General features: G+C 42.9%; 1 protein-coding gene across 3 annotated transcripts in view; it reads right to left on the reverse strand.

The window, feature by feature from the left end:
* Positions 1 to 952: 952 nt before the first annotated feature.
* Positions 953 to 27,790, reverse strand: part of LOC307231285 (CD82 antigen-like) — a 60,995-nt gene continuing 34,157 nt past the window's right edge. The window contains exons 1-10 of one of the 3 annotated variants that reach the window (XM_080001923.1): positions 27,605 to 27,656; positions 23,886 to 23,930; positions 21,893 to 21,965; positions 18,112 to 18,184; positions 12,336 to 12,460; positions 9,871 to 9,945; positions 6,787 to 6,885; positions 4,501 to 4,674; positions 3,128 to 3,211; positions 953 to 2,740 (exon numbers count right to left, since the gene is read on the reverse strand). In XM_080001923.1, coding sequence (XP_079858049.1) covers positions 2,663 to 2,740; positions 3,128 to 3,211; positions 4,501 to 4,674; positions 6,787 to 6,885; positions 9,871 to 9,945; positions 12,336 to 12,460; positions 18,112 to 18,184; positions 21,893 to 21,955 — 771 coding nt within the window. In that variant the 5' untranslated portion in view covers positions 21,956 to 21,965; positions 23,886 to 23,930; positions 27,605 to 27,656 and the 3' untranslated portion in view covers positions 953 to 2,662. Of the gene's footprint in view, positions 2,741 to 3,127; positions 3,212 to 4,500; positions 4,675 to 6,786; positions 6,886 to 9,870; positions 9,946 to 12,335; positions 12,461 to 18,111; positions 18,185 to 21,892; positions 21,966 to 23,885; positions 23,931 to 27,604; positions 27,727 to 27,790 lie in introns of those variants that run through there. The other 2 variants (XM_080001922.1, XM_080001921.1) reach the window with 2 other exon arrangements.

Consider the following 27,790-nt stretch of genomic DNA (forward strand, 5'->3'; position numbering starts at 1 on the left):
TGCGAGCAGATAATGCGACGAGGATCCACACGGAATGGATCATTGTGATCGATCATTTCGGGTCCTGACGTTTCCTCCGGGGAATCCACCCTCACGTAAACAAAGGGTGAGCGAAGGGTTCCAGCACGCGCTGCCCGCAAACTACGCTGGCGGGCGTATCCCGCAATGCACGGCGAGGGGGAACGCGGCGGTATGGCCCGCCTGGGTCCCATCATTCCCATCTTTTTGCTGCTAAAATCCACGCGTGGAGAAATATACGGCGTGACTTTGGAGCCAATTGACTGCGGGAGGGAGGGACCTCAGGAAAACGTGAACGTTTTGGCGGAGGCCTTCAACCCTGAGATGGAGCTTGTTTGTTTGTTTGGTGTGAGCTCAGTTGGAGGCACGGCGCCACATCACAGCCAAGGTTCAGTGTCAGGCATAACAGCGGACGAATAAGAGAAGCACACTCAGCCGCAATGTTTTTTTGGCTTTGGGGATGTGACGTCATCGACGGGGTGACATAGTTTCCGCCAGATGACGTCATGCAGCGTTCAGCCGATAAGTCATTTTTTACTGCCTATTGTTTCCATTGTTGAAAGTAATAGCTGGTTGATATATTACCACAAAAAATTTAATAAGTAGAGTTCTTTGTTCAGTTAATCCGCCGGTTTGAGAGATTTGAACTTTACTTTGAAAGCTTTGAACAATTTACTACAGGGCTCTGGAGTTGAAGCAGTAATGTTCATCCATCATTATTCCTGAATATTAATACATTTTATTTGTAAAGGATTTCTTTATTAGACGCCATTTTTTAATAGAATTAAAAGGCTGCATCCTGGCCGCTTCCTGTGTCACTGTCTCCCGAGCAGCACTGCGACGTCACACTGCCACCGTGTGGCTCCTTTCAGCATAGCGCCTTCAAAAAAACGACTTTTTAGGGTGAAATATTTAAATAAATATTCAAATGGACTTGGGTGGAATTCCTTTATTGACAAGTCTTAATATAAAAGGGTACAGAAAATATTTTTTATTTATTTTTTCTAAAACATGACCAGGAACGTTTTTTTCTACATAAAATACAGTTCTGTGTAAAAGTATAAAACATCAAAACACAATAAAAGCCTTCATCTATATTTAAGTTAAATATATTTGGCAGATGACAATTCAGTCCCACAAAATTATTTCTGTCTAAAGACTACCAGGCTCTATTATCTTTCAGTTTCAGAGTTTATTTGGACTTGTGGTTGCCGTAAAAGTAACTCAATTGAAAATGACTGTAATATTAAACAAATATGAAAAAATGAGTGCCACAACAGTGTGGTTAAAATAACGTCATAGAAATTAGACTGAAACAAAGTGAGTCATTGAAGGCAAAGACGTCTCTTCTACATAAATACAATTCTCATTGTTTCAGCACTCAAGCAAACATAAACATTTGTGAACAGCTATCATCAGCCAATACAGAAACAGCACTTTTTTTGTTGGATAATAAACTGGGCCGAACGCTCTGACAACAACCAAAACAAAATAACTAAAAGTAAATGAGTGAATAGAAAGACTCACTAACTGGGACAGCGAGCACTGTGAGAAACACCCGAAGAGCCGTACCAAAATAATGAAAATGCTTCCCGAGATTAAAATATGACTTGAAGGGGGACCGACTAGGAACAGAGCCAGTACTCCCGGGCTTGGATCTGCCCTGAATAGTGCTGACAAACGGGTCTGGCTGCCAGACTCCTTCCACTAGAAACAGAAGAGCGGAAACAAAGGACAATAGGAAACTAAAAACAAGAGTGCGGGGCAGCCGCTGCTCACCAATGAAACGCTGACTGAGCAGAGAAGTGCAATAATCCCTTACCAACGTCGTAGATACAGTTGTAAAATACAACCAACAGTGACAACATGAGAATAATAATAATAATAATAATAATAATAATAATAAAAAGATCAAAAGTAAAGAAAAGAATCACGCAACATAACACACACACACACACACACACACACACATTACAATAACATTACTTCATGCAGAACTAATAAAGTCACTGGCTACCAGTGAGACAGAGCCAGAGAGAGAGAGCTGACGGAGGGTGGTCCGGTTAGGGTGGAGGGGTGTTATCAAACTTTTATGGAACTGAGGACTGACATCGAGAGCCAGGGCCTCCATCCACAACACACACACACACACACACACACACACACACACACACACACACACACACACACACACACACACACACACACACACACACACACACACACACACACACACACACACACACACACCTCACTAAGTTCGGGGTCTGGTCACGACCACGTCACCGAAGAGAAGAAATTCAACACAGAATTCATTCACACATTAACATGTAAAATTAATTTAAGAAAAAGGAATATCTCAGGTTTCTTACAAAATCTTAAAACCACTTAAAGCCTCAAGTTTCCCATTTAAAAATATTACATTAGGATAGAGAAAATGTAAATGTTTTTGAAGACCTCAGCAACTTGTGAACATATGTCCGACAAAGGTTGCCAACTGGAGAGTCCTGTGTGTCCAGTTCTAATTGAGGTGTGTGTGTGTGTGTGTGAGGTCACAACTGTCTGAGAGATGGGGGAGAGAGACACAGGCGACCGCACGTGTGTGTGAGTGCGTGTGTGTGTGTGTGTGTGTGTGTGTGTGATCCTAGTATTTGGGAACTTTGGTGTAGTCCTCCTGGACGACACTCTTGCACAGACACATGGAGAGGATCATTCCCAGGAGCTGCAGATGAAACAGGCCCCAGGTCAGTTTATCTGAACCACAACACACTCTCACCCAGCGTGTGTATTGTGTCAATCAATGGGGACTTGTATGCAATACTGAGATATACATGTATCTGCTCATTAGGACAGTAATAGTAATGTGAAGTGTTATATGAGAACAAAACTAGTTTTCAAAATAAAACTATTTTAGACAGAAAAGAGCACAATATGCACACACACACACACACACACACACATACATACACATACACACATCCTATAAATAAAACAGGAGCAAACTTAACAGATGCAGCGTCTGCACATGCACATAGTTTTAAGGGTGTGTGTGTGTGTGTGTGTGTGTGTGTGTGTGTGTGTGTGTGTGTGTGTGAGGGACGACAGATACCTCCACGACTGCGACTCCAACACAGATTCCAAGAATAACTCCGCAGTTGTCCCGGAGCCAAGCTTCTACACTGCTCATACAGCCCTGGAGACAGAGAGAGGAAAAAAAAAAAAAAAAAAAAGTGAGGTGGAGAAAAGAAACAGACGTAGATTTTACATTTTGGCTGAGGGGCAGGGCGGGGTGTGCAGAGTGAGAGAGAGAGAGAGAGAGAGAGAGAGAGAGAAATGAATGGCTGCTTGATCCTGGCTGGACGCGAACAGAGCATTCTCCAAACAGGCCTCTGTGTTTTGGCAAAGCTGCAGAGGGAAGAATAACAGACTCAGCTCCGTCGAGGAAACAGTTGTATCACAACGACAGAGGGAGGGAGAGCGATAGAGACTGCACTGCAAAAACAATCCTAGGGGGGGGCGAGCACTTGAATCAAGCAAAAGGATCTGCCGATGTGACCACTTTACTTTAAAAGACAAGAAAAAAAAAATAGAACAGAGGGGATACAAAAGACAGGGGACGAGAGAGGAGAGAGAGAGCGATAGAGGGAAAGAGGCATCAGGGAGGGAGGAGTGTGAACAGCAGCGCAGGGAGATTTCCTGGTGTTTGAACAAATTACTCAGAGCAAACAGCGTGCTTTTGCTGATTAAGCCGCGTCGCAGAGCCAGACCGAGTTGGCAGTCGGACAAAGCCGAGCAGCAGTCAGGTGTGAAGGGTTGTGTGCGTGTGTGTGTGTGTGTGTGTGTGTGTGTGTGTGTGTGTGTGTGTGTGTGTGTGTGTGTGTGTGTGTGTGTGTGTGTGTTGGCAGAGCTACCACACCCACTTCACCCTGCCCCAGTAAACTATTCTGCAAAAGCAAATCAGACACAATGCAAAGGGAGACAGACGCATGGACGCAGAAAGGGTGTCAACCAATTTGAATTTGTGTCTGTGATGGCACAGACAAAAATACAAATAAAAACACAATCTGGGTGTCTGTGGGTGTCAGAGAGCTATATGCGATACTTTTTAGTGCTTTTTTTGAGACAATTTACGGAATTTTAGATACGATTTTCCTCTGTCTTGTACAATAATGTATTACAGCTAAGTATTAGCAGCCGTTGTAGGTTTAGAATTTATATTTCAGAACAACCAAAATGTGGGGACCATGACTCATTTGACAAAAACAAATATAAGGATAAGAAAAACCAGACATGATAATGACTTAATGATGCCTAAATATTGGAGAAACGGAGGACCTGCAAACACCCTGAAAGTGACGCTCCTCTGGTGATCCCTTCTCCCGTTGCCAACTGAGTTCATGACTCCGATGCCAAACGCTTCCCGACACACATTAAAAGATTATTAGGATTTTTTATAAAAAGTCGAGGCGAGCTGTTCTGTACCGTCGCGTAGACAGGAGGCACCGGCGACAGACCCTCGCACAGGCCCGTCTCCCTGATGTCGCCACCGGGCATGGTGTCGTTGCGACAGGAGCACGGGTACAGGGTCTGGGAGCTGTTCTTGATCCAGATGTTCTCAGACCAGTTGCCTGGGCCGGTCCAACCGCAGCACTTCATCTGGACGGAGGGAGGACAGAGTTAACATGGAGTTAAATTGAGCTCAACTCATAACTGAGCTGGACATTATTGACCCTCCATATTTACCTCTAAAAATCACAGAATTCTCCGCACATTCACCTGTATAGATTTAAAGGTAAATACAGAGGGAATAATGTCCGGGGAAGCAGAGTATTCGCTGGAGCAACAGGGGAAATGGAACAAAAGCGAGGAATGCGGGTGAAACAGAGATAAAAGCCACCAGGGCTCGACAGTATCGGTTACCCGGTTGTCCTCGGCAACCAGATTGTGTCAACCGGCAACCATTTCGTGGCTTCTGGTTGCCCCCTTTTGCAACCACTTTTTCACATAAAAAAAAAAAAAAAAAACTAACTGAAATGATAGTGTACTTACAAAATAAATAACTAATATAACTAAAATAAAATACAAATATAGAGGAAACTTTCGGTTTTAGTCCTTTTTTTTTTCCTAGTCAATTCGGTCAAATTTGTCAACATATAGCTGTAACAATACAACAACCAGTTCTTATCTTTGTAGCCAGACAGCATTAAGAATGAGCCTGACTCTGACCTCATCTGGTGGAGAGCTACTTTTAAATGGAAAGATGCTAATTTACGGACAGAGGTGAGACAGAGAGAGACAGACACATAGGCTAAGTGTGACCACAGGAGTTGGTGTTGTCACAGCTCTTGTCTGTCTTGACTTTTATTTCTTCCTCTCTGAAGATTCAAATTCTGTAAAGTATCAGATAAAACACAAACTACAAAGAATTCTGCTTGGTTACTGTAATAAAGCGTTGAAACATTATTTTACTTCACATTTTCATTATTAAGCTGACGTCTAACTGGATGGTACCCTAATTACTCTAAATATAAGGTGACTAAAAATGGCAACCGTATTTTCAGTTCCGGCAACCAAGTTGAGCCCTGGGCACATCAACACAGATGAGTATAAATATGTCAAATCCGCCCGCGAGGGAGCATTTCAGGGCTGTTGTATGAGAGCAGTGCGTCTCTTGGCTGCGGTCCCCAGGAACACCACGGGGAACAGGGACTTGGCGGGAGAAGAAGAAAGCAGCGAAGATGATGACATGGTTTGGTTTCTGCCTCGATCGCTTTCGCTGGTTGGTTTTGTCAGGATGTGCTGCGCGGCTCACAAAGCAGCGCTGCCGCCGCCAAAAGGTCAGGGGACTCAACTCCCAATTCCAGACTTCCGATAAAAGTACGCACCCATAGAAGAGTCGAGAAATTACTTTAGAAAAGGAGACGGCGGCCGGGTTACGGTCAACTTTTACTGGCCTTAGAGGCTCATGTAGTGAACGTCCGGTGATGGCGCACTATTCTACTGAGCATTAAAAAAAAAACACAATCGCATCGACAACATATCACGTATAAAGACGTCTATATCTAATGTCAATCATAATTGTTAAGAAAATGTGTGCGTGGCTCTGCCAAGTCTCACACACACACACACACACACACACACACACACACACACACACACACACACACACACACACACACACACACACACACACACACACACACACACACACACACACACACACACCAATATACACACATGCAATAGTTTTGGTGGTGGGTTCTTACTGTAGATCTGAGCCATTTGGATCAACCTCTACATTACGGTATGCTGTGTCTGGTTTGCCCTTCATTTTCAATGTAAAATGCATTTCATATATCAGTACTCAACAGTATTGTCTATATATTCTAAGGAGTTGTGTATATATTGTTGTGGGAGTTAATGACAAATAACCAAATGATAAAGGCAGTGCTAATATTTACAAGTCCATCATCTTGCAATAGTTCTTATTATGGAGGAATTATTACCTTCAGGGGTGTCACATTTTTGGTCCCTCTTCAGGACCATTAAAGTACTGTGAATGTGCCTTTATTGATGTTTATTGTCAATAACTGTAATTTAGACTATTCAGTTTCGACTTTTAGATACACCAGACAGTGTCGGGGGCTTGTGGCCAAAAACGGCGATGGTTGTCAAGAGAATTGGGTTTTCTCCAGGGTGGACAGGCTCACGCCCTGGAAGGTGGAGCTTTTCCTGGATGAGGTGACGTGCACAGTGGGTCCAACTCACCGTCCTCTGGATGTAGTCCCAGGTGTGCTCCGTGATCCTGTTCTGGCCCGTGTGGTTGACCAGCATGCCTTTAATGATGTTGGACATCTCATGTTTCAGCTGCGGAAAACGACAAAGATGATGACACCACCATTAGTAATAGGCACAAAACAATCTCTGTTGGTGTCAATCGTTCAACCCCTGCCATCAATCAAATGTGGCACCAAAACTAGATTTTGAAAACAGCTTGTTATCGATATAGTAGCTGCGGCAGAAGAGCGTACAGTGCCTGCTACTCAAACAATTCATATAGATACTTGTGTCATGTAAACACATGGCTTCCCCTGCTGCAGTATCACTTCCTGCAGTGCAGGAAGCATAAAACCCAAAAGGTCTTTAATGTACAATGATATGTCATTAATTGTTAATACTTCACCCCACGTAGCTTCAACTTAGTGGAAAAAAAAATAAATAATAATAATTTAGTTCACACTGTACGAAAGTGTGACAAACGTATGTAGGTGTGAGACAAAGAAAACTTGATTTGAATTACCACCGTACTTACTAACCTAAACCTTATAAACGGGGAGGCTAATAAATGGGGCAATCACAACCACGTTCTTTGGCGACCGCGACTGCCCCATTGTAGTTGGCAGTCGGCTGAAGCCATACTTCTCTCAAGTTACAAGATTGTGATCCCAGAATCCCTTTTCTGAAATGGCTTCACCTGACAAACACCCCTGTTGGGCTGAACCACTGCATACTGAAAGCTAAGCAGAGGAAGGAGGGATCCTCTGAACACCTCATCCTGTTCTGGGAAAGGGCACCACCCTGCCCTGTGGTAAACCTTAAGTACAGGGAGCAGGTTGAGCTCAGGGGCCAACATGCACTCTGCCTAAAACAAACACAAGTACACACGCCCACTGTATCGGCACACAGCCGTACAAAAATACACATAGACACAGAAATACAGAAAAACATGCACACAGCTGAAAGGCAAACACCTAAACATACACACACGCATGCGACAACAGCTGAAAGGCAAACATGTGAGGACTAGGCTTGGGCGATCGTGCAAAATTCCATCACTGGGTGGGCAGCGATTGCCAATATACGACAGAGCGCTACGATAGAACGTAATTAAATGCGGCAAATGCGGTCTCCCTGTTACAGAAGTGCAGGATTTATTATTTACAACTATTTACACAAAAACATCCCGTTTTTACTAAATTAAGTTCCATAGCAACGGAAAGCAACAGGGACACCCAGAGATCAAGACGCAACAGGACAATCCCTGAACTCAGTCGTGTTTAAAACATTTGTTTCATACATGCAGGAAGGAAACAAACCAAAATAAATAGATCTACAGCTCATTGCAATTTGGTATGTTGAGGTGTTTTGTTTGAACATGTCAACCTCTCTGACTGGTTTAGTGTTTTGTGGCTGATCTGCCTCGCCCATCCAGATCAAGACAAATACATCTATAGCGGGGAAAAAAAAAAAAAAAAATTTCTTGCTTAGGTTTGCGTTTTCCATTTTCGATACAAGTAAGAAACTAAGGAAATAAAATAAATCAAAATCTTTCTCAATCTTTCTGAGATTATATTATATATTGCTCTTATAATCAGAAGATTTGCAATTAAAGCGGCACGCACGTGCATGCACTTTTTTATTTTTTTAAGCGCGGGCATCAAGGTAGGGGATTGTCGCAAGATATGCATATTCACGAGGAACGTGTGCTCCCCGCACCCACAATGTGCGCACAGCGGAGAGCAGATCACGGGTGTCTGGATGCGCACCAACTGGGCGCCCTGTGCTGCTGTTTGCCCAGAGTGGCAAATCGCCTAGAAGCGGATCCCTCTTTTTTTGAGCGCCTGCCCCTTTTAACATCTCTGCATGGGCCTGTAGAGCGGGGACGTGAGATCCGATCGCCAGTGGTGACTAGACAGCTCTGAGCGGAGAGGGTGAGAGCCCCCGCTCTCAACACCAATTTGTAATGAGCTGAGAGTTTCTTTTTCTTTGATTAATGAGTAATTTCACCCCCTGGTTTGAGGCTCATGCCACCTGCTGCACAATTTAGTTAAACGCCGGGGTTTTCCTAAATTGGCGAGGAGTGTGGGCGAGGAGTGTGGGCGAGGAGTGTGGGCGAGGAGGTGTCGCGTCTCGATTTTGGGGGATGGTAGCTCAGGCGGTAGAGCTGGTCGTCTAGTAATCTGAAGGTTGCTGGTTCGATCCCAGGCTCCTCCTGCTAGCATGCTGTAGTGTCCTTGAGCAAGACACTTAACCCCTAATTGCTCCTGATGGCTGCATCCGTCGGTGTTTGAATAATTGTAAGTCACTTTGGATAAAAGCGTCTGCTAAATGTAATGTAATGTAATGTTAAAAGGTTTGAAAATGGCCGTGGTTTCACACAGCCAATGCACGGCAGTTGCTGGAAATTGGACCGTGAGGACCATTTAGTGGAACTTTTAGAGAGCCATTAAAACAGTCTGTTTAAAACTAGTCTGTCATAATTCTCCCTGCACACGTTGAGCTGATTTCAACCAGTAGATGGCACTGATTCACACTATTCGTAATACACATTTGTGAAGTTAATATTATGACCAGGTTGTCGTATATTTAATTTTACACTAAAATATATGTTGTAGTTTGCAGTACATCTGTAGGAAAATCTGTTTTAGTGAATATTTAAAAAATTTAAGATTTACTGAAAATCACCTAGATTCAACCTTATTTAAGTATATGGGGAGTGGAATCAAGATGATCCCTCAAAAGAAAAAAATATTAAATACCCCAGCACTCGCCAAGCTAGTGGTAGAGCTCATCTCAACACAGCTCTACCCTCGGCATTATTCAGCGCTCAAACCAGAAATTTGAAGCCTGTTTACTACTAGTAAAGTGAAACCAATAGCTTCATAGGAAATAAGAAATCTGATCGAAATGGAAGTGGAGTTTCCAGAACTCTACAACACAACACTGAAATCACACAACCTCAATGAAAAGAACATTGGGGGGGGGGGGGGGGGGGCTTGGAAATACAGTAGGAGACAGAGTGAAAGGGAGAGAAGAGAGAGAGAGAAAAAAGAAAAGAAAAGAGTGACTCACGCGATCTCTCTGGAAGTAGATGAGCACGCCTGCCGTCACCTGCGCGATGAGGATGAGGAGCAGGCAGGTGAAGTACTGGAGGGGAACCAGGAGGCGATATTAGTGTATAACACCCACAGCATTACTATCAACACTTCTGTGTAGAGCTGTGCAATAAGCACAACACTGTGGTTACAGTTGAATGATTACAGTAAACTTCTAATCTGTGGATTGTTTCTTAAATATTTGTTGTGTGTAAATATCTAATAGAAGCAACAGTCATCCCCCAAATATCACCAAATTATCGATATATTATGGCATTCGTCATAAATATGGTGGTATTTGATTTTTTTCAACGTCCTCCCAAAATACTGTTAAAACCTGCACTTCACCCTGAAGACTTGAAGGCAACTTGTCACCTTTTTATTTGCATTTGACCACTAATCTGCCTTCGCTGATACAATGTCTTAAGTGGAATCCCTGAGGCCTTCAATATCTCTACACTGTGGGGTGGCCATGCCGACTCTAAGTATATAGGATTTGACATTGAGTAGATTTGACAGTGTGTGTGTGTGTGTGTGTGTGTGTGTGTGTGTGTGTGTGTGTGTGTGTGTGTGTGTGTGTGTGTGTGTGTGTGTGTGTGTGTGTGTGGCGTTAGGGCAGCCAGCTGGCCATTGTCTTTAAGAGAAGTAGGTCAGTCCGGTTTTGCTGTACACCCCGAGCAGGTTTAACCCCTTAGGCAGAGTTCAGACTACGCGATTCTGGTCGGATTTTCCGCTCGCCCGGCAGGTTTTCGGAGATCGCCGAAAACCCGGGAGAGCGCTCTCCCGTGAGCGGCAAGCGCGTGGTGTGAACTGCTCGCCGAGCGCTTGCGGACGCCGGTGAGGTGTCAAGCAGGTTTAACATCTGGTCGCGTCGGCATCGACACAACGGGCTACAGCCAACACAGGGCGAAGGGGCGAGTTGAGAAGGAGAGACGGGAGTGCACTGAGCAGCAGAAACACATATACATACCAATTTAACTCTTTTTCCCTAGGTTTTATATATTTCTTATTCTAGTTCTGCTTTTATTCTTTTTTTTTTTACCGTGACCAAGAATCAAATAAAAAAATAAAAATCCTGTTCCGTGCATGGCATCACATAATTCACTTCTCGCATGTGTTTTTGTGACATAACGTCGTCTGGAGACCCGACAGACTCGTCTGGAGATTCCTCCCGGTGAAAGATCTTGTAACGTGTGACCACCTGTCGCCCCGTCAGTCATGTAGTGTGAAACCACGAGACCGCAGGATTCCCGATGACAAGACAGAGAGTTGCGTAGTGTGAACAGTACAGCGATCTGACGGCTCTGAAAGTCGTGTAGCGTCCGTGGCATTAGAGCTCACCGACCCACTCCCCTTTTGTGTCCCATTTTTCACGTAGCCCCTAAATCCTGCTGTAAGCCCCTCCCCTCGCTCAGCTAACACATGCTGCCGACCCCCCAGGATAAAGAGGGAACTGAGAAGGAGGTCGGTTGTGTGTGGATTAGGAATGCCACAACGAGGAGTTTTTCCCACCAGTTAATGAACGCATGACAACACCGGTGTTACCGGTAACGGCCGGACATTTTACAACGAGGGGGAGCGTACTGTTATGCAGTTATGCACTGTGCTGCTTTTTTGTTTGATTCAAAGTAAAATAATGCACGATGCTGCATCATGCTCCCCCCGGTTTTGGAGTAAAATCAAAAGTAAAATATAAAACATTTAAAAGAAAAAACACAATGCTCTCAATGTGTTATTGAGACGAACAGGGAAGAGCAGGAGATGGAGATCGCGGCCGCAAAAAACACATGGAGAGGGAGACAGGTCCTGATCTAGACCTGATCTAAGGTCTTCAGCCTTCTTCCTCTCCTCTTACTGTGATAAGTGAAATGGGACTCGGCAGACTCTGCTGTGCGTGCACGCAGCAGCCACTTTCACTTTCGTAGCATCCGACTCAGTATTGATAACATTTTTATTTATTAGATTTTTTTATTTGATGAATGTGGGTGCTGATACACGAAAATTAACTAAATGGATTTTATTTAGATACATTTAAAAAAATGACGGTGGGGGGGCCTTGGGCAAGTATTTAGTCTGAACACCGTGTAACACCAGTAACCGCGGCACCTCTAATGTGGAGCCCAAAACCTCAAATAGGTCCATATCACATTCTGGTTTCATATCTCAAGCCTAGAATTGGGGGGAGAAAAAAACAAAAAAAAAAAAACCCTGGGGATGTTTTTCATTGCTATGTAAGTATTTAATCACACAACTAACTAAGTGACCGCAGTGTGCTAAGGTGTTGCTAAGGGGGCGGTTAATGCCAGGGTTATTTTTAGCATCACTTATCAGTAATGATAATGTTTGACTGGCTGTTTTTTTATGGCCCATGGATAGTAGCGTTATCCAGTGTGTGTGCATATGAGCATGCTAGCAAAATTATCTGTGGAGTGTGTGCCTCACCAGGCCCAGCAGACAGCGGATTTCATAGATGGCTCCAATGCAACCGAAGAAGCCCATAGCCATGGAGAGGGATCCAACTCCGATCAGGATGTACGAGGCCACGTTCAGTGTGTTGGATGATTCCTCTGGAAAGGAAGGGGTCAGAACGAGGTCAGCTGCAGCACATACATTATTATGCAAGTAGAGAAAATGACAGTGATAAACAGACATGCTCAGGAAGCAAAATTATTATTACATACATGTAACAATTCCCTGGAGGTAATCCAGTTTAGTTGCATGAGGACCAAGTGATCTTTGCTCTGGTTTTCCCATTATAAACACGGTATGCCAAAAGCAAAACTGGGGAACAGAGTTTGTAGTTAACATATAAGACCATTAGCAAGCCAAAATATATGGTTTGCCATTAGGCACAGCATTAGACTGCAAAAAATAAATCAATGTCAGAAACGAGGAAAAGACAATGCAAATATCTAAATCAAGAAAAATGACGTTCCGATTGAGTGACAATCTGAATTCTTATTATTCTTAAAACTGTCGAAAACGTTTTACTCTTCCAAAAAGAATCTATTGTAGGAATACTATTTTTTCTGTGAAACATTTCAGTCTCGCTGTTTCAGATTCAAAAGATTTCAAAGGAGCCAAAGCAAGGCAGGTTGCTGAGTGAAGAGTTTGGTATGTATCAGAAAAGAGGTTTAGAGCTGCTGGAGGGGTGGAAGTTTGGACAGGAGATAAGCGGGAACCATTCTGCTGCATCTGGCGGTGGAAGCTCCACAGAGCCAGGTTTCAGTCCCAGATGAATCCTGAAGCTCTGCAATTCGGCTCCAACTCTGAGACGGTCCTGGCCGGTAGAATCAGTCAGCTTAATCCTACCTACCAACCATGGAAGGGCTGGCAATGACAGCAAGCCATGCACCGTTTTTCACAACTCAGATAAAACAAACAAAATCCCCCTGAAAGACTTAATCTCAAAAGTGGTGGATAGATGAAGCTATTTCTAAGCTATGTTCCTCTATTATGAATTTTCTCCCCAGGAGAGAGATTTGTGCAGATATTCAATAACTGTATAAAAGCTTAAAAAACACACACACACACAGACAACCCACACCCACCCACCACACACACACACACACACACACACACACACACACACACACACACACACACACACACACACACACACACACACACACACACACACACACACACACACACACACACACACACACACACACACTATGGGTTAAAAGGCTATTTCATGTTGTGGTGGTTTGAATGTAATTGCAAGCTAAAACAGTCTCTTCGGGCCCTCCACCTCTTTTAAGTAGAGAGAAGGCGCTGCATAGAGCATGTAAATGTGGCTGTAAGGTACCATTTAAAAGGGTGGGGGCGGTGGGCAATGAAACATATGACCTATACCCAGCACTCTTTTCTCCACTTTAAATGGCATCTGTGTCACATGTGCACGTGCTTGGCTTCTGGGATGTGCACGCAGGGTGCAGCCCTCGGTGCCACACGGCCTCTTGGCACTGACAAGGGTTCTCGCAGGTAACATGACAGTGAAATTCAAACACTTTCAATGTGCATATTGAAACGTTGAGCATTACAGTAAACAACCCCAGCATTTTCTCAGATGTATTCATATTTCAAGCACATTTCTAACCTTGAGAAATCAACATTAAAAATCAAGTATGTATGAACTCTAGCAGAGACTAGCAGAGATGGAAGGTGGAGATAGAGAGCGGCAGCTACGACAAAAAGGCCTGTTTAGCTGGACTGAGGTACGTGAGCGACTGTGAGTCTGTCACATAAAGATCGAAATCAGGAGAAAGGAGAGCAGAACATAAAATAAAGACAAAGATACTTTTATTATTCCCCAAGGGGAAATTCCAGAAATAAAACAATTGGACATTGAATGGGGCTACTGCAACAGGCTGCCACGAGCGCGGTGCCATCTACGTCACGTAAAGGCGATCAAAAATGCTGATTTGATATGTGATTGCCCTGTTTGGCACACTATATCAATATCATAGCGTTGTCTAACCACAGTAGCCTACCCGAGTTAAATACCCAACTAGATTTAATGAAAATTGCAAAAGCTAAATTCAAAATATTTAAAGAGTAACTGCACATGTATACACTGAACTGAACACCAGCTGTGCTGAAGGAGAAATTATGCAAAAATGATGCAATAAAAACATTGCGGAATTGGCCATTGTACTTGCTTGTGTAATAATGGCATTTACCTTTGTGCATATTTCACTGCATTGCACAGATTTTTACAAGGCTAAGCTGCAATACAGAAAAATGCATTTCAAATTGTAAAAAGGTTGTGTGTTCCTAAAACTCTCCACCAGGTGTATCACATCTGCAGAGCTACAGAAACTTTATAAGCCCTCCACTGTTGGGCAAACATCTGTGTATCTTCTGTGGTGACGCTAAAACATAGCTTTCTCCTGAAGTCAGCATATGTTTGCCTGGTTACTGTGGCAGGCTTCCATCTAGGTTGGATATTCTAAAATAGTTCCTTTGCTGGTTTCCAGGGAAATTTCCATTCAAAGAGGCAATAATCATGGTGCCCTTTTAGAAATTTGCTGAGGAGAAGGGAGAGCAGTTTGGTATATCCTTCTGTAAACACTACCAAGCCCAGGCATACACAATCCGTAAACAGTGACGGAAACATTAATGCCTGAAAATATATACACATTGTGCCATAAACCCAAATTTCTACATATTTGAGGTTCAGAGGAAAGAAAGTTTTCCAACGTAGCGCTCCATTTCAGCACAGTGGATAGTTTTGTAACTCATCTGCAGTACATCTTCACAGTACTTTGGCAGCACGTCCCTGCTCACAGCACTGCCTCTCCAAGGCCTTCATTTGGTTTAATCTTGAGGCGAGTTGTGTTTCGACCAGCTCTAGCATGATAAACACAAGATGTCCCGTCCCTGTGGTAAACTATTAAATGCATGGCACGGAGAGAGCTCAGCGAGAGGAAGCTGACCTTTCAGCTGAGGAACAGAGGCATCGCAAACAAAACATTCCAAAAGTCTCCCTGGACTAGTTGGGACAACTCATGAAGAATGGAAACTGAATTACACAAGAGATCCTGTTTTGACTCAGGCTATAGTACAACTTCTGAGGGGAACCCAGAGAGTCAATAAACACAAGCCTCCAATGGGGGGGATTCCGGGGCGCTACACGGCACCGGGGAGGACCCACCCTGGGTACAGAATGGAGAAGGCGGAGGTAGAGACGAGGTCACAGGGATATCCTTAGAGCATTGGTAAAGGGGCATCCAAGCTATCTTTGAAAGAGCAGCGGAATTACAATAACAATGAGGCGGGGGTCTCGTCAACAGTGACCTTGGAGCGATTCCACAGAGGTCAGCAGGGAGGAGCTGATCCTGTTTGAGTGGGACGGGGGGAAAAAAAGGCCGTATCTGGTCTGTCCTCATCAGGACTGCAGTCTTTTCACAACTCATTAGTCAAAGCAAGACAGATGTCCAGCCTAAATATAGCCCAACTCTGCTAAGCCCCGAAAGAGGGTTCTCACTCTGGCAGAAAACTTCACTTGTTGATGGATGTCCTACAACAGTGCCAAAAAATATTTTAAGTGAGCAGGAATTAAAAATACAGTTATGCTCTTATGTTGCATGAAAAAAAAAAAGACGCCTCACTGGGACGGTACATTTCAATAAGCCTTTAAAGTGTTTTGACTCTCAAACTACCGTACTGTATATGTATTTGCAAGATTTCAATTTGGAGATGGGACTGGTGTTGGAAGAACCACTAGACTGCTGCAAGCAGCAGAGCTCCCATCTGGCCTGAACACACTGAAAGCATTTGTAATCAGATGTACGGTTGGGAAGTTTTGATTTTCCATCTATGGCGCTCAGTTCACTCCAGGCACTGCTCACTAAAGGACCATGCCAGTGATTTTGAATTCTCGCCACGACAGGAGATTTCCCCCCCCCCCAACTGCTTCAGTATGCTCTAGTAGGTCGGCGACCATACAAAATAAATGCCTTAATATTTGTAATTCACTGCCTTTCATGCTAACAAAGTGTGTAAATAAGACTGTGCGACTCTTTACTTTGTTTTGTTTCTGGTTATGTATTTCACACTTGAAGTTTCTATTGTAGGCGGCTCTTGTCCTCATGAACATTAAGAGTATAGTAGTGTGGTGAAGAGTCTGGTAGATCTGGAACAGCTCAGAGGGTAAGTGGGTGAATGGGAAGCATAAAACGTAAAACCCTTTAAGCACTAAATAAATGCCATCAATTTACCTCCCATTCCATATATACAACAGGTGTCAACAAAAAGTAAGAAGGAAGGAATTACATTAATGTGGCTTACTTTTTAGATGTCTTATTATTCCTCTTATTAACAACCAGATGTTTTGTAGACCAAATAAGCTACTGATAATGCTCCCGTTAAAAAAAAAAAAAAAAAAAAAAAAAAGCCAGTCAAACTTGACGGCGAAGGCCTATTTGATTTTATTGGATTAATTGGGCTAACATTTAATGGAGAGAGAGGACGTCTTTGGAGACAGCAGAGATACTGTAGGATTGTAATCCTCTTCTTCCTTTCTTGGGTCATTGTACCATGGCATATTTCCACAATTAAATATGCATGCCCTTTATGGTGTTGACAGGGCATCAACGTATGTAAATCAACAAGAACGTTCACGCACATCCGGTTTAGAAATAATTGGCATTCATCACCTGGTTAAACTGGGTCGATCGAGGGATTTCGCGCGTTTCACGAATCGCGTGCCTGTTTTTTCAGAGGCTCTTCCCTCCAGAACAAGAGCGAGAAGAAACATTTTGTGAATGCAGCCCCATGTGTTGGTGCAATAACTACATAGGAACTTTCCACCGGGATCCCCAGTGTGGTTTCTTTCTCAAAGTTTCCCTACTTCCTCTCTTTGCTATGTAAGACGAAGGTAGTGGAGAAACTGTTACGAGAAGGAAGTTGACGACAAATCGTACGCAAATAGACCCTTGACATTGGCAAGGCTGCCAGAGTGTGTCTGTGTACCCTTATGTTTTTATATAACCTGTATTTACAGCAACAGACAATATTACATAACTTCAACAGCACCATGTGGTTAGAAACAAATTACCTTCAGAAGCAACGTGACAGTAAAATGTAATGCTACCGAGGCACCAGATCCAAGCCAGAGAGGCCAAGCTCATAAAATACACCTTGATAACTTACTGATGTGAAATAAGCTGCTAATCTAACTTGATTGAACAACCTGAGATGGCTTTTATAAGCATGTTACACAGTGTGGGTCCATCACATTTCCTTTGACGGCCTAATCAAGCACACACATGTGCATGCATGCGAGTGTGACAGGCCAAAAAGGACGCTGTTTTCGAGTGATTTGGGAAGTCATCAGAAGACGCCGTTTCATTTGCGGGTGATTTTTGGATTACTGCAAACATTCCTTCGAATTTTTATTGCTGGATTCCCTTGATTCTGTGCGAACGAGGGCAACAGGATGAAACCTGCCTGAAGCTCTAGAGAGCAGGCCAGGGCTCTCTTGAACCTGTTTTATTTTTTATTTGTGTTTTGTGGGGCTGAGACCAGATTCACTGATACGGGTCAAATTTGTTCATTACTTGTTGACGTGTGTGTGTGTGTGTGTGTGTGTGTGTGTGTGTGTGTGTGTGTGTGTGTGTGTGTGTGTGTGTGTGTGTGTGTGTGTGTGTGTGTGTGTGTGTGTGTGTGTGTGTGTGTGTGTGTGTGTGTGTGTGTGTGTTGCATTACTCACGTAGTACAGCAATGAAGCTCTGACTGTCGAGGAGAACCCACAGTCCGAAGCCCATGATCAAGCCTCCAAAGAGCTGCAAATGACAAATTGAATAAGGTCAGAAACGATAAATAGAGATGGACAAATGTAAAGATATATATGACAAGTTATTTATATGTGCGTTTCCAGGTTGTTGTTTTTTTCCCCCTACATCTGGTACTAATCAGATCCTGCCCCTTCCGTCTCTCTGTCTCTCACCCACTCTTTCCCTTACAATAGGTAGGAAGGGAATGTGGGTCAAGTGAGCCCCTTTGCATTCAATTAACACCCCCTTCCCCAATCCAAATTTCATGGGAGAATCTCCTGGTCAGAACCCTTAAACACAAGAACAAGACGCAAGCAAAAAGATAGTTTGGAGTTTGCATCTCGCTGTGTTTGCAAGCACCCAATGGTGGTCACCAGCCCAAAACATTGAGCCGTCGTCAACGTTTTTTTGCTCCACACACAGTATGACAAGGTTAATCAGACATTTGGTGTGCTGGTTCATTTCCTTGTTGTACTGTCATGAATACAGTTTACATTGAGTGAACTGACAGTGATGTTTGCTGGTGCTCCTCTCTCATCAGAGTTCAATCTTTGATTTCAGAACACAGGTGTTCCTGTACGGCAACTGTAGGAAATGCGACGTCTTAGATAGAAGTCATCACATCTTCAGACCTCTCGCCAAGAGGACTGTTTTAGCCCTACTATACCCAATAAAGTTATGAGGCATAATGCTTACGTGCACTTTAGAGGGTTGCTTGTTGAGAGGGCGTGGGTCGCTGTGCTCAGGGCTAAATCGAAAGATGAGAGAGTTCACTGATTCACCGAAGCTCCCTTGAACCTCCCCCGCCCGCAGTAGTAATTAGAACTCTTGCTTTAAGTTCTTCATTCGCAAGGCCTGCCAAGTTCTTATTAACCATCATTAACCCACTTCCTGGTTGCTCTCAGCGTCAACTAGTCCATCCACACACACAGACACGCACACTAATAAGGGCACATGAAACAAATGGACAAACACATGTGCAGACCCTCCACACGTGCTTCCCATTAGACACCAGACTAGTGTTCACATCAAACGGTCTGTCTGTGTCAGGTTAACTGCTGTAGACTCTGGACATTGAGGGTAAAGAGGAAAAAAAAAAAAAAAAAAAAAAAAAAAAGAGCAGCTCAGTCAGTTTCTGGAGCATCTGAAGTTAACTCAACTCCTGGACCGTGTGTTGTGTCTACTGGAGTGAGGAAGGATTAAATAAATAAAAGCCATCTGGTTTTGCTACGAATTGAGGACAAAACGTTGAATGGCCCTTCGGCACAGTCGCACAGGTATTTCCTCGCTACGGCTGCCGCTCGCTCTATGGCACCAAGTCCTCAACAATAATGATTTTTTCCTACTGGCCAGACAACACCAGTAGTTTAGTGCTCCGTTCGCCGCACTGTTACTTTCACTTACAAAAAGGGCGATGCTGAACAGTGAAAAGATTTGATTAAACTGATAAAAATGTATTGTATTAAAAGTTTAAACTTGACTTTGTTTATGTTCAACAGGATAGATGGAAATTGCCTTAAAAAAATACAGTAGATTGTCATTTATTTCTGCCCACAGAATGTTTGCTTGAAGGTTGTAGTCGTAGTTATGAGATTTTAATCAAAAACTTTTTTTTTTTTTTTTTTTTTTTTTTAAGGGAAGTTTTTATGCTTTTCCTTATTATCTGTCATAAATAACGTTGCAATGTGAGATGTTGCCGTAGCAAAAATGTAAAATTATGAGGTAAACTCATGACAAAGTAATATGTGAGCAGAAGGTCAGGCTTCCGCCCGCTCTGAATGCTTGGTTTTCAAAGGTTTTTTTTCTACTCTCTGCATGAGCTGATGTCAGCTGGTCACGGATCTCTTTAAATGGTCATCCGCTATGCACAGCGGATGACAATTTCAAGAGATCAAACAAACCAATAAAAACAATTCTGTGTTTTTATTGTAGATGTACTTATTTTATTTGTTTCTATTTTCCGACGTTTAACATGAAACAAAAAAATCCCCGCGTGCGAGAGTCCCCGTCCGTGTACTACAAACTTGGAGAACGTCAACCAAAGTGGAAATAAAGTTTTTTTTACTTTACTATTACATTAGCCCTTGTAGATCTCATATGAGTGAAGATTCAGCAACTGGATTGCTTATTTCTCGCCTCAAATTTGTTCGGAAACAGATTTTGGTGGACTGATACGTTACGGAGTAAATACAAACCCGCAATCCATGTTCAAACGCCATAGGCCTGAGGAGGGTGGCTCCACCCACTGAAAAACCGTGTCGCGTCGCGATTGGATCGATCCAATCAACTGGCCTGTTCAATCCTGCCTGTTCAATCCTGCCTGTTCAATCCTGCCATCCTTATTGCCTGAAACCCTGCATTGCACAACGTTCTTACTTGAATAATAGTATACAAGATGAAATGCGCATATTATTATCACACGTTATCACAATATGTTCTTTTTATATTGATCGATTTTAATAATTATCACAATATATATTTAATCTGTCTATAATTCTAGGAATCTATGTATGTATTTATGTATGTATGTCCTTCGATTATCTTGACAAGCGTTGATCCGATCTGCTTTGCACTTGGCGGGTGTATTGCTGGAAATCCAGGGTTAGGGTGCAATTTGGACACACGACACGTGTAATTTTAATAAACTTTGAATAAACAAGCAAACAGCAAGCCGCTCTGTGCAGCTGGGGTGCTTTGTGACATCATCCAATTCCACTTAGCAGGGCAGTTTGTGAAATCATCATCCAATATGTGAAGGCCAGCATGCACAAGAGGAAGCGCAGGAGATGCGAGCCGAGTGTCGGGCGAGCGACTGAGCAGCCTTCAATGTCACACACGCACGCAAGATGAATCCTCCCCTTCACGGCGAGCAGAGCGCCCGGCAGTCCACATGAAGGCGATGTTACTACTGATTCTCCTGAAGTTCTAATATGCCTATATTTTGGTGCTCATTTTTTATTGCAAGCTGTCCTTACATTTTGGTAAACTGCCAATTTCAAACAGGCATGTACTAGTTATAATAATACTCAATTTATTGAGTATTGTTATATTATTATTATTTATTGAGTCCATTCTCATGGCTTTACATTAAACACTGAATCAATTTAATAAAAATAATATGGAAACAAAAAAAGAGACAAAAAATAAATAAATATATATTATATACATTTAAATATATAATATAATCATCATTGTCGTCTGAGAACAGTCCGAAAAGTTACCGAATCTCCGCTCTGATTATACGTATGTGGGTCGTTTGGAGTGGACCGAGGGACGCTCTCCAACCATGTCAGACCAGATCTCACTGAAAATGGCGGATTCTTTAATCGCTCTCCTTTTGCGGGGATGGGGACCGCGCCGGGCTCGGGTTGGGAGGAGGCCGAGTGCTGCGCCCGGCCCGGCCAGAGAGCGCCACGGTCGGGGTGAGAGTGGAGGAAGCCACTGCGCACCTGGGCCCCAACACTGGTCAGACGATTGACTGTTGGTGTAGATGGTTGTTTCTCTGCTGTACAATCTGCTGTTTGTGTCATGTCTTTCGAGGTACAGTAGAGGTAAACAGACTTAAATAATAAACCTCAGGAATGTATCAAAGTTATCGTGGAAGACTTTATCGTGAAAATTATCCAGATCCTCTTATTGTCCAGCCCGAGCGTATGAGCATGTAAAATATTATCAGGTAGTAAAGGAATTTTCACTGAAACAGAAAGGTTCACTTACGAAGAACAGGAGGTTGAAGAGGAAGAGAAAGTACTTGGTGGCTGAAATGCATCCCTTTCCCATGGTTACCGTTCTGGAAGAGAGTGACATAAAGAGTTAGTTAGTGGGCAAAGTAGACAATTCCTGATGAAATTGGAAAAGTGCGGTGGCCCTGTGTGTGTACGTACAAGTATGTGTATGTACAGTATGTGCCCTCTGCTTCTTTGTTGTAAACTTGGCAGCAGTTTCTTGCGTTTTAACGCCGTCGAGTTGTCTGTGACATCACATGACAATGCAACGCGGTTGCTGCGTCTACTGGGGGGGGGGGGGGGGGGGGTGTCTATGGGGGGAATTCCTCCAATTTGTTCGCATGTGTTTCCATGACAACAAATTCTCTGCCACGCTCTATTTTCCCAATGGAGACATCTTGGGCAACCTCTTGGCTCAAAAAGCCAAATATTGCATAAACCGAAAACCACAAAGTAAAAGCATGTGATTCCCGATCGAGGCCGGTGGTTTGATATATCACGCACAACTGAAAGATATTAGTGAGGTACACAGAGAATGTCTACTAGCAATGTGTTGCCGCTCAGTTCGAGAAAACAGATGGATTTTCCATGGGCGCTATCCCACGGAAGAAGGTGTTAGTCTTAAAAACTTTGTGTCAAGTAGAAGTGACGACTATAGTGATGCTTGCGTTGGCATCACGACCCATGTTAGAAGATCACTGAGTATGATCTTGGGAAATACTGTTTTGTTTTTTTTCCAGAATCGTTAGGGACAATTGAAGGGCCAGGCTGCTAACGCATGGAAGAAGACTAGTGCGTGTGACTAGTGTAACGTGTGTGTGGTTCCTCTTCTCTCCTCTGAGGTAGGACGACGAAAGAAAAAGGTGTTCTTCTCGATCGCTGTATTTAACAAGCTCGTTGTTGTTATGAGTCATGGCTGTAAAATCCCAAGATTTCATTGAAATAAGGAAAACAATTTGTGGCGGAACAATCGTGATCCTTCAAATTCACCCTTTTTATTAAATGCATTTTGCTTGTTAGATTTTTCATTTTATGCTTACTCGTACCCTGTTTTTAATGTATTTCAAACTTTAAATTATTCTATTGTAAAGCACTTTGAGTTACATGTCATGCATGAAAGGTGCTTTACAAATAAAGATTATTAATACGATAAAATATTGACTCAGGCGGAGGAAGAACAAGCCCAACAACAGTGAGAGAAAAACAACCATGCCTGTAGGTATCCAAACCTCACAGTCACAATAGTGACTAAAGCAATGTGGACATTTTGTGAAACTGCATGTGTTTCTTACCTCGATATACTGTACAGTAAGTCCACATGCTGACACTCACTATAACAGAAGCTACTGTGGTCGCTGTGTGGAGAACAAAGATTGTCTTTTTCCCCCCATTTTTCCGTGACTTCCGCTGAGTTTCGATCATATTTCTGACTGAATTATGAAGCAGATAAAATTAAAAAAAACATGCGGGACGCGTTAAGATGTGTTGATAAGCTATGAAGTACTTAATTAGTGAAGTGAGTGAGAACGGTCTGTTCATTGACAATGGATAGCCTACATTGCACGACGAGTCATATTACATTTATACTTGCATGAGAAGTCTAATTGTGAAAGCAATGAAAGTCAATGGAGAGTGGTCAAAAAAGGAAAGTCTTAGTTTTCCACACAGTGATTGCAGAAGCTACTGGTAAAGTGGGTGGCAGTAAATGGACAAATCGAGGTACGGAACATGTTGTAAACAGCCAAACACTTTGGCTGTATACAGTGTTTACGCTTTAAACAGTGCAACTGTTCAAGGCACCATCAACATCAGAATGATTCAGTTAGTCCGTTTATTATACAGCACTGCCCCGGTCTTAAATAACCATGCTAACCACAGCGTGTTCAGAATACCGCATTAGATACACAAAGAACAAAGCTTACAACGTATCTGCCCCACTTAACAAGCGCAACCACCTTGAGGAGTGAAATTGGAAAGCGGACTACCTGAGGGCAATACGGCGGTGTGGTGATCTAGAGACAGTGTGGCTTCTTCTTCACACAATCAGATGATCGAAAAGAAGAGAAAAACAACTAAATAAGAGTCACACAAGGTAGCAACTGATTTTACTGAGCCTGCCAGGCAAATAACAATAAATATAATGTTTAACAGACTCTTTTATTAAGTATTTAAAGCCTATAAAAGGAGAATATATGTACAAAACCCAGAGCAAGCTTCACTTCTGTAGGTCTGCCTGATGTCATAAAACCACATAACAGAACAATATCGTGAATCACATCGTCTAACAAGTTAACAGTGGCTAGCAGTTCTTTGCCCCAGGCTTAACTATGCCAACAGATGTCAATAAGAGCAACAGATGTTGGTGACATTGCTTTGCTATGATCAGTTCACCTGTTAAACTCATCTCATTTAATGATGAACACGGTAAGAATGCACAACGGCGTCTGTATCGTTGTGAATCAGGGCAAGCAGCATAGGCAACAACAGACCCAATGCTGAGAGTTGTTCCTGTAAAGTAACACCAAAATCCAGATAAAATCCAAATACATGCTGCCTGGAACCGAAATGCTCTTGAAAGCAAGATTCAGCCTGTGTTCCGGGGAGCCAAAATACTTTTTTTTTTTTTTTTTTTTTTTTTTCCTGCTTTACTGCAAGCTCTGAGAAAACAGAACCAGTGATTGTGGTTATTTGAAGAGTCTGAAAATAACCTACCAGGACAACTCCCAATGTATCAGATGTCAAGCTATTCTCTTTGCATCATATCCAAACCCAACTGAAATTTAGGGACGGAAGGCCAGCAGATCACTTAGAGACGCTTACATGAGACTTGAAAATGATTTTCAAATTATTATTATTTGGAAAGAAAAATAAATCCACTGAGAAATTAATTGAAAGGTATGGAAATAATTAACAATTACCATCTCACCATAACATGTGCTCTGTGGACAATGTGAAATTAAATTCCAAATGATTTTTAATAATACACCTCTTATTTACTTATTTTTAGTTAGCACTGCATCACATACATTTTAAGAAATAATTTCAACATTGTTCACAAACACAGATAGTTATATTTCATACTATAAAATATTTTGTATAATAAAATATGATTTTATATATTCATCCATCAGTTCACAACGTAAATAGAGTTGCAACTAAAGACGGACACACTGACTGCAGTTCAATTACTGATAACCTCAGGTGGACCCCGCTTTGCAGTAGTTAACATATGACTTGTGCCCAGCGCCGTCCAACATCTTCTCATAATTATGTCCTATATATTAACCATAGGTGAATAGCTGTGTAAACAATACACAAAGCTTGACAAAAAAATACATTGAGAAGCACAGCCATGAGTTATTTGTTTAACAAGGCGCCTCTGCTTTTAAGCTGTATGCACACTCCACAATCTTTAGCATAGGGCTTACGTTCCTGCTCCTTAGTTACCATGTTACTAAACAACAAGCCTTTGCATTAATTGGACCATATAAACAACAAAACAATATCATGTTTTCAGAACCCTAAACTAAAAGGCCTAAACTATATAGCACATATCCCCGCAAAGTAGATAATCTTTAAAGGAGATTGCATGTCTTCATATCTAGATTGTGAGCAGCAGGCGCATGTGGATTTAGGCCTGCTTAAGCTCATTTGTGCATCGATAGTCACTGAATGAATGTGAATGTTTACCCGAAAACAACAATACGCCGATGATATTTGAAACCATTTCATCAAAACAAACTGCCAGATGTGTCGAGATAAACGCTGAGGACAGCTGGTCTAATAATAGTTGAGTTTACAGCAAGAGCATTTAATGAGTAGGCTAAGAGAGAGACTTAGACTGGACCTCCCATGCGTGTGAGTATAACAGAGAAACAAGAAGTGCGGCTAAATCTTAGATACTATATATATATATATATATATATATATATATATATATATATATATATATATATATATATATATATATATATATATTTTTTTTTTTTTTTTTTTTTTTTTTTTAAATCTGTATGCCGCCAACCGAAAGTATAAGAGAAATCGCTGACAGTCATTATACTGTCAAACAGGTTGTTGTGAACTTCTCAATTTGGAGGACAGCAAGGCCCTAGGCTGTCATCAAGTTTAGGACATAATGTGCATGCAAAAAAAAAAAAAAAAAAAAGTCGAAATCAGAAGTCCTGAAAAAAAGGAGAAACAACTTTCCAAATTTCATTACTTCATAAAACAGTTCTTTCCTTCTTTGCCAAATTTTCCTGCCTGAGGTTTGGTATTGCGTGTTCCAGCTACCAAATGTGTTGGGCAAACACTAACATTTGGTAGAATCCAATGTCTGTTTACTGCATAAAAGGTGGGTTTGGAAGGGGATCGCCATGAGATAGGGGACCAGCCCAAGACCCACCAACCACAGCCCCTTTGTGCACCAAATAAAAGGCACTGTGCCAAAAAAAATGGAACTCTATAAGTTCACAGCAGCAAAGCAACGACACCCATATGCCCCAATATCCATTCACGTGATCCATATAAACATCTGCGAGGCCTTTACCCGGCATGGGACCGGCCCACACCGGGGTGGTGGTACTTAAGCCCTTAAAACCACATCACCGCTCACATATAAGCAGTGGTGGAAAATTGTACTGAAGTACATTTGTTCATGTACTAGCTACAGACTTTGAACTTTTACTACATTTCAAGGCAGATATCTATACTTTGTACTGTACTACATTTCGAACAATAATGTTACTTTACTTATCATAATCTGGATTTATAGTTATATATAAGCAAGCCAAAGAAAAAGAAAAAAAAAATCATAAAAATTAAGCAGTGGATCTATCAAATTGTGAATTTTAGATTGTTAAAGTGTGGAACAGCACAAAGGTACGCAGATTAACGCTCAACGTCTCAACCTGTTACTACGTTGTCACGCTATTGCACTGTGTGCACAAACAAACACCGGGCACCGGGCACCGGGCACCGGGCACCGGGCACCGGGCACCGGGCACCGGGCACCGGGGCGGATGAAAAGACACGCGCCTCAATCCCGCCTTCCCCACACACTAGTGGTGGTCGATCCCCGATTCGGGACCCTGTCACAATGCCGGTTACTGTTAAAACCTATACCACACATCTGTCACTGGATATGACAAGTACTTTTATGTTTATTATTTTAAGCACATTTCATAGCAGATACTGACACGCGCCACTTACATAGAAACGTCAATGTGGTACTTCGACCTCATCAATTGTGTGTCAGGGTATTTGAACCTTTGATTCAGGAGAAGGTCTGAGCGGGTTCTTCCACCGCGGGGATACTACGTCGGCGTGATTCGATCTGCGTGCAGCGATCGCTTCGAATCGAACCGGTCGTCGCCCCAGCTCGCGAACCCCGAAAGTGAAACATCTACGGACATAACATAGCAAGACTCTCCCCGTTCAACGGGCAGAGGAGGTAGAGAGTCCGGCCCCGGGAGGCTGGGTCTCTGACCAGACGCCGGGGTTGTGATGTTGGGAACCGAACCCGTTCGGGTCGAACCGGGACGCCGTCGCAAACAATCACGCAAGTGTTTCTCCTTCACGGGCTCTTAGTCCAAAAAGTTCCCCCACAGCCTCGCCGCTTCGGAGGGGGGTGGTGGCTCGACTCTCTCTTTAAAAGCTTTGTTCTTTGGGGTGGAGTTATTCAAGCTTAAAACGAAGAAATACTCACGTTTCGTGGCTGTTTCTGGGGAGAAGAGCCGCCGTAGACGTGCGCCGTCCTGTGCTTCCGCAGCGCGAGTGTAAGCGGTGCCGCCCGCCGGCGGCGAGGCGTGGGCGCGCCTGCGCACGGCGACTCAGCTGATCCCATAGGTTTTCTATGGGATTCAGGTCTGGAGAAAGTGCAGGCCACTCCATT

This window comes from Zeus faber (assembly GCF_960531495.2).
Source record: "Zeus faber genome assembly, chromosome: 6".
NCBI lineage: Eukaryota > Metazoa > Chordata > Actinopteri > Zeiformes > Zeidae > Zeus > Zeus faber.